At 38.1% G+C, this 7,796-nt stretch overlaps 1 protein-coding gene across 1 annotated transcript; it reads right to left on the bottom strand.

The window, feature by feature from the left end:
* Positions 1–2,291: 2,291 nt before the first annotated feature.
* LOC108262887 (caspase-6-like) lies at positions 2,292–4,094 on the bottom strand. The gene is made up of 4 exons (XM_017463240.1): positions 3,985–4,094; positions 2,999–3,075; positions 2,731–2,900; positions 2,292–2,432 (listed from the first exon to the last, which is right to left on the bottom strand). The coding sequence occupies exons 1-4, from the start codon at positions 4,089–4,091 to the stop codon at positions 2,292–2,294; spliced, it is 495 nt and encodes a 164-aa protein (XP_017318729.1). The 5' UTR covers positions 4,092–4,094.
* Positions 4,095–7,796: the final 3,702 nt, after the last annotated feature.

The raw sequence follows: 7,796 nt of genomic DNA, 5'->3' as shown, positions 1-7,796 counted from the left end.
TACCTTGTGCTTTGGTCCACCAGTAAATATCAGTCATTTCACCAATAAGGATTATAATTAACACATATTTCTTAAAACTACCAGATATTTCTTTTAAACCACTGAGTATCTGTTGTTTCCTAGTTGGTGTTTTTTTGTTTTGTTTTTTTACAAAGTGACCAAGCTGTTTATTAGGTAACTTCAAGAATTCCAGCTCATGTTCCATAGGGTGTGTCTGTGTGTGTGTGTGTGTGTGTGTGTGTGTGTGTGTGTGTGTGTGTGTGTGTGTGTGTGTGTGTGTGTGTGTGTGTACACATTGTATGCTCAGAAACCTTTGCACAATGAAAACGAAAGTAACTGCCACCTATGCAAAGCGAGAATAAACACGCCCCACGATACCTGTGTGGTCTAATCTTGTGTAACTTGTTGAATAACATTCAGTAATGATTTCCTTTAAATGTCTATTATATTATAATAATTGAAAATGATGTGTGAATTTGCATGTTTGCTGTGGTTAGTAATAATGTACTTAGGTAAATTATAACAGTGCTTAATAAGATATCTATTAACTATTATTTTTTCTACTTGCACATGACTTTTACTGGCTTGTTGCATTTGCGAGTTGATTTGGACAGCACAGTACCTCGGTCTTGGAGTTATATTATGTCTTATGAATATTTTAATGAAGATATATTCATTCAGTCATTTTTAGTAACTGCTTTATTCTGTTCAGGGTCACGGTGAATCCAGAGTCTATTCTGGGAACACCAGAGAATTCACACTGGATTGGACAGAAGTCCATTACAGGGCATGATGTGTGTGTATATATATATATATATATACACATATAGATAAGTGAGTAATAAAGTAGAGGCATCTGTTTTTTGTGCATTTGTCTTCTCAGGTTGATGTTGCGTTGGGAAACCTTCAGGTTGACCAGTGTTAGGAGCTCAGTGAACTCCATAGGTGAGCCATGATGCTGTTATGTTTCACATAAATCCTGAATGTAGAACGATCCAGACATGATATGACGAAAGGAACAGAATCCTATTCAGAAAAAGACATTGAAATCAGTATATAAATGTGATCAGCCAATGAATCTATATGATCAAAAAGTTACAAACAGGGCTATGTATAAATAAACTGAGCTTACTTAGACTTTACAAGTGTTGTACAGTACCTGAACCTTTGGTTCTTTATTTTAAGGGAAGCTACACTGAGCCTTCATAACACATTGGTATGCATTTCATATTATTATTATTATTATTATTATTATTATTATTATTATTATTATTATTATTATTATTTACTACTTTTCTTCTTATTTTGCTATTCCTATTGAATATATTTTTTTAGACATTTTTTATTCTATTCCTATTTAATGTGTATTCTTTCCTATCTGTTTCTTGTGTAATTGAGCTGCTATAACGAGGGAATTTCCCCAGTGTGGGATCAATAAAGTTTATCTTATCTTATCTTATATATCTTTTTATAAAGCTGGAGTTCTTCATTATAAATACGCTTCTGTGAGGAAAGCATTGTACCCACAAAGAAGTTCTGCTGTTTTTCAAACAGCAAGCCATGGATCAACAAAGACATTAAAGCCCTCTTAAACAGGAAAAAGAGAGCATTCATGGCAGGAGACAATGAGGAGGTCAGGTCAGTTCAGGAGCTAAGGAGGGAGCTGAGGAAAGCAAAAAACACCTACCAGGAGAGGCTAGAGTGCCAGCTGGAAAAAAAGAGTGCCAAAGAGGTATGGGAGAGCATGAACAGGATTACTACGATTACTAGCCTTAAAAATACCTCACCTCACCAGCAGACCACAGTACGTCCGATTGCATAGCCTGTCAGATGTGGTGATGTGCAACACCGGCGCACCTCTAGGAACTGTGCTTTCACCCTCTCTATTCACCATATACACCTCTGACTTTAGTTACAACTCTGGTAAATGCCACCTCCAGAGATTCTCTAATGACTCCTCTATCATAGGCTGCATCAGTGAAGATAAGGAGGAGGAGTACAGAGGTGTAGTGGAGAGCTTTGTCTGATGGTCTGAGGATAACCACCTTCAGCTCAACATCGGCAAGACCAAATAACTTCCACCGAAACAGAAAACCCCCAACACCTATTACCATCCAAGGGGATAAAATAGAGATGGTGGACTCATACAAGTTCCTGGGAGTGCACATCAACAGTAAGCTGGACTGGTCGGAAAACACTGAAGCTCTATACCAGAAGGGACAGAGCAGACTGTTCTTTTTAAGGAGGCTCAGGTCATTTGACGTGAGCAGCAAACTACTGCAGATATTCTATCAGGCTGTAGTAGCCAGTGCCCTGTTCGTTGCTGTGACATGCTGGGGAGGTGGAATTAAGGCTGGGGAGGCTGACAAACTCAACAAGCTGCTGAAGTGCTGAAGAAGTCCAGCTCTGTTGTTTTTCACAAACTGGACAATCTGGAGACAGTGGTGGAGAAGAGAATAAGAAACAAAATCAGGTCCATTTTGGGAAACCCTCTTCATCCACTGTATGCTGAGCTGCGGCAGATGGAGAGCACCTTCAGCTTCAGTATTATATATATATATATATATATATATATATATATATATATATATATATATATATATATATATATATATATATATATATATAATACAGCATGTATATATGTATAGTTTCCTGCTAATGTAATGAAATGACTGATGGTAAAGTAGTCCAGTATTTTGAAGTGCTATTAAATGGCATCACAGTCACCTGGAAGATGAAGATCTTCCCTACAAGGCTCTTGCACTGATCTCCTTTGAAGTAATCTGTTATTTCCTTAATCTTAATTTTATCATCCTTGGCATAAATTTGCCCTTCTTCCCCATGAGTTAGGAAAATGCAGACAAAACAGTTAGCATCCTCGTGGTTGGCTGCGGCAGCTGTAGTTTAAAAAGTTCACAATGTTGACACTGTACAACACAATTTACAATAAACAAATCAGTTCTCAGAAACATGTTGAAGTTCAAGAGGATTGTACCTTTACGTATTTCCTCTAGCACTTCCTTCTTACTTTTGTCATTGTGTGGGTTCACTTCAAATCCTAAGTCTTGAAATCTGAAATACAAGTAGCAAAACTAAGTTAATTTTATTTTTTATGACTGATTTTAGGTAGTTTAATCTTTAAACCTTGGAACCAAATAGAAAATAAATTGGGGTATTTTTCCCTCTCTGTGTCACATTGCAAGACGTACGGGAGTAGAGTACGGAAGCAGGTGCAGGTAAAGACGTATTTATTTATTAAAGTGCAGGCAGACAAATCCAAATCGTAATCCAAAAACATAGTCAAGACAGGCAAAAGGTCAGGCGATCGGCAAACAGGCATAAACAGGGCAAAGTATGAATCAAAGTCACAGTCACAGAAAACAGGATCAAAACACAAAACAAGAAACATGAACTAGTACTGTGAATTGGGAGCGCAAAAACCAGCGTGGACTAAATCTACTAATCTAAAGTTTAACCTAACTAAATTTATCAAGGAACATAACATGGACAACGTATCTGACTATACTAACTATATCTAATACTCTGCGAGGTGTACAGGGACGCGAGCGGTATATATCCCAAATATAATCAGCTCTAAGCGCTGGCAGCTGAAAACAATAAAGCCACATCCCCGAACAACAATCAATGACAAAACAGGGAGCAGACAAAACAGAAACAAAACAAACACACATGTCCACAGTAAACAATGTCACGGTTGTCAACATCCAAAGAGCATGCGCTCGTTGAGCATTTGTGCACATAGCTCGTGCATGCGCACGCCCTCTCATCTCTCCGAGCAGACTGCCAGAAGGGGAGATCGTGACACTCTGAAAATACATACTTTGTTCTCAGGATAAAATTTACCAGAGAGTTACAGGACACTTGAAATTTTACATAAACAGAGAAAACAGTTATCTAGTCAGTATTGCTTTTTCGAAAAATGGCACTATCATATTTGTTTGAATGTTTGTGAGTGTGCACCTTTCTCTGAGGTTGTCTCTGTCTTTATTTGTGCCACGGCGTTTCTTTAAATATTGAAAATTTTCATGGTTGAAGATTAGTGCCTTGCCTCGCCTCTTGTGGGCCATCTTGTATTCCACTGGTGAATCAGTTTTTCTGGCAATCAAAAGCACATAATATATTTTTTTAAACACAAGACTCATCTATATAACTCTAATGCAAGAGCTAAAACGTAGTCTGATGCAGTATTAGAAATCAAAGGAGGTTTAATTGTCAGGGAAAACATAATATTTAATGAGGTCAGTTATAATGTGACAAATATATTACAGACTGCAACAGATTCTTGGACACTCTTGGTAATATTTAAACCTGGCCAGAAAACCTTGTGTGAGATTGCTTATGAGGAAATTTACAAAGCAGCGATTAATATGAAAAGAAAATGGACCGTTTATGGCCATTGATGGATGTATACGGATGTCTATTCATTGTTAACACATCCTTTCTGAGTGTGCACCGTTCCTTCCCATGACAACCACCCATAAACTGAAGGTGAGACTGTCTCTATTTCTCCTTCAGCAGGACAAAACAGTGTCATTCAGCTTTTATGTGAACTCATCTACTGTGTATTTCTATGTTTTCCTTTTCTTTAACTATTGTGACCTTTAACTAAGACTAACCTAACTAAGGTTCCTTTATCTTTTCACTCATTTTCACACATTATGGTTGAAGCGCCAAGTGTTAATCCGGTCTTCAAAGCCATCAGTACACTTGGCATTGCTTCTAATGTTTTGTGGTACTTTGAAAAGAGTTTTTGTGTTCATTTAATGTTTACCTCCTTTTTTAATTTGTGTAGAAATCAACTGTTTAGCAACAATACACTCCGTCTCAACAATGGTTGATTTGGTTAATGACATGATGTGCTGGAGTAACTTCAGATTCAAAAACTGATCACTCACCAAAGCAACAGCTGATTCCTCCAAGAAGTGTGTCAAGTGCACTGTATTAAAGCTTCAATAGCTCTGACTTGTCATTGTCCATTTGTCCTGCTGTTTCTTCAACCAAATACTGGTGTAAATTCTTATTTAATGTGCACTGCCATTGTGAAGGTGCAGGAGCATTATCCAAATCGGTGACCGTATGGCTTTGCTGCATAAAACCATCAAAATTAGATTTTGAGATTGCATGCAGTTTGCAGCTGCACAAAGGAATGACGTATGACGTAAACCTACAATACTGTATGCTTACTGTATTACAGTCTTATATAATTTATATCTATACATCATGCTACACCCAAACTGCATATTGTAATTTTAATAATCAAAACTACTTCTAACACAAACATATAATAATATTGAAAGGTCTGCTGCTGGAGACATGCCATTGGTTGTTGTATTTGAATAATTAATGAGACATCACATGATGTCAGAAGTGGAGTGCCATTAACATAATGGCATAGATTCAGCCCCCAGACAATTTTGATTTTAGCCACGCCGAACAATGGCCAGAATGGCATCAGAGAGCTACAGGATAGCTACCAAACTGGACAAAGAAGAGGCTGAAGTGCAGGTCTTTTTGTTGCTTTATTTGATAGGAAAAGAAACCAAACAGTGAATCAGACATTTACATTCAGAAATTAAGAAAGAGAGGACTGTGATACTGTAATCAAGAAGCTTGACGACTACTTTGTACCCAAGTTAATGTCATTCATGAATGAGCACGCTTTCAAATGAGGGCTCAAAAGCCAGGTAATATCGCCGAGGAATATATCCGTAGCCTCCATGAGCTAGCGAACACATGGGACTTCAGTGCTGCTAAAGATGAAAATATTCATGACAGTCTCGTGATTGGAATTCAAGATCGAAATTTGTCAGAAAAGCTTCAATTATTGCCTGACTTGACTCTCAGAAACGCCGTACACCTCGTGAAACAGGACAGTCTGAAGAAGTCTGTGGACATGTCAGTGAACAGGCTGGTAACCTTAGTGCTCAAATCAGTGAGGTGGCCACACCTCATATGTTTCGTTTCACTGTGTAATGTACCAGATGTATATGGTTGAAATGACAATAAAAGCCAATTGACTTGATTTGACTTGAGGAGGAAATGCCATCATGATGAAAGAAGCAGAGAGCTTGAAACAAAACTGGACTGAGCATGTAACTGAGTGGAGATGTAAAAGTTGTGGAAGATATCATGGAAAAGGGGACATGTGTCCTGCAAAAAAGTGTGGTGTGTCAAAAATGTAGGAAAAAGGGTCACTTTACTGAGGTTTGTTGAAGCCGAGAAGTTCATGATGTCAGCAAACCACAAGAGGGCAGCAACGTAACACACTTCCTTGGTGAGTTAACTCATCCAAGTGGTGCATGGATAGTAACGCTCCTCACTCAAGGCACAGACATAGATTTAAATTAAAATTTAAAATTGATACAGATGCTGACAAAACAGCGTCATTTCTGAGAAAACCTCTGTTTTGAAGTACAAGCCACAACTGAAAAATGTCAGTGTGAAACTTGAGAGCCACAGAGGTACATTGCACTGCAGAGGACAGTTCACAGCTATGATTACCTTCAAAGATAGGCAGTATAGCTTTAAAGCATATGTGGTGACTGGTCCCATGTAAACAATCTCCTTGGCCGTGTTGCAGTAACTGCAATGGGTTTAGTCAAGAGGCTGGAAGAGCTTCAATCTACCTCTTCTTCCGAACTTGGAGCTTCAATCTACCTCTTCTTCCGAAAGTGGATGCCGTACCATACAGTGTGCACACTGCAAGACTGGTGTCCATGCCCTTGCTCCCAAAGGTCAGCTCATGATGGGCAGACATAAGAACTTGCTGGCCCAAATTTAGCCTATTACCCAAAAACACTTAAAATTCAACATAGAAGCAAATACTCACATCTGTAAACCCAATTGGAGATAGAAAAAAAGACACCAGCCATGAGTGAGAAGAAGCAAGGGTCCAGATTTATTGGTTCCGTTCCACCACACGAGATCCACACCGATGAGAATTCTCCAGAAGTGATCTGACACCCGGAGCTCAAGCTCCAGTATTTATACTGTATTTACACAGTAGATAACAAATATATTTCAGAAAGACTGATATCAATACCAATAGGGTTAAAAAAGAGCTCATCTACATTAACATTATGTTTTGAAAAAGGCCTTTCCAATTTACCATTATGTTTTGAAAAAGGCCTTTCCAATTTACCATTATGTTTTGAAAAAGGGCTTTCCAATTTACCGTTAGGTTCGAAAGTGGAGAGAGACAAAACAATTTAGAGAGACCTTGGTCTCACTCTCAACTCGCGGGGGCAGCTTGACTCAGCTACCCTTATAAATGGCTCCTCATGGTTTTCTCTTAAAATTAAGGCCTTCCTTGCAAGACATTTTATATATAGTTATACTGCTTGCAAAATAGTTTACTGTACTTCCTACTTCATAATATCATTATATTACCCTTCTACTATCCTACATATCCTACTACTTTTTATAAAGAGTATTTTATAAAGAGTATATATTTTATTATTATAAGATATTACCCTTATAATATCTTAATACTCCTTTTTATTATTCTTGTAAAGTTATGTTATGTGTGTGTGAGAGAGAGAGACAGAGAGAGTGTGTGTGTGTGTGTGTGTGTGTGTGTTATGTCTACATGCCCGTCCTTGACTGTACGAGAGTGTGTGTGTGTGTGTGTGTGTGTGTGTGTGTGTGTGTGTGTGTGTGTGTGTGTGTGTGTGTGTTTGCACTCCTCAGCTCTTATACTTCTTTTTGACTTTTTGACTAATAAACCATAGTGTGTTACTCTTAAAAGATCTTAAAGTGTGAATCCAATTCGT

The sequence above is a fragment of the Ictalurus punctatus genome, chromosome 3, assembly GCF_001660625.3.
Source record: "Ictalurus punctatus breed USDA103 chromosome 3, Coco_2.0, whole genome shotgun sequence".
NCBI classification, from domain to species: Eukaryota; Metazoa; Chordata; class Actinopteri; order Siluriformes; family Ictaluridae; genus Ictalurus; species Ictalurus punctatus.
This window is presented reverse-complemented; position numbering and strand designations above follow the sequence as displayed.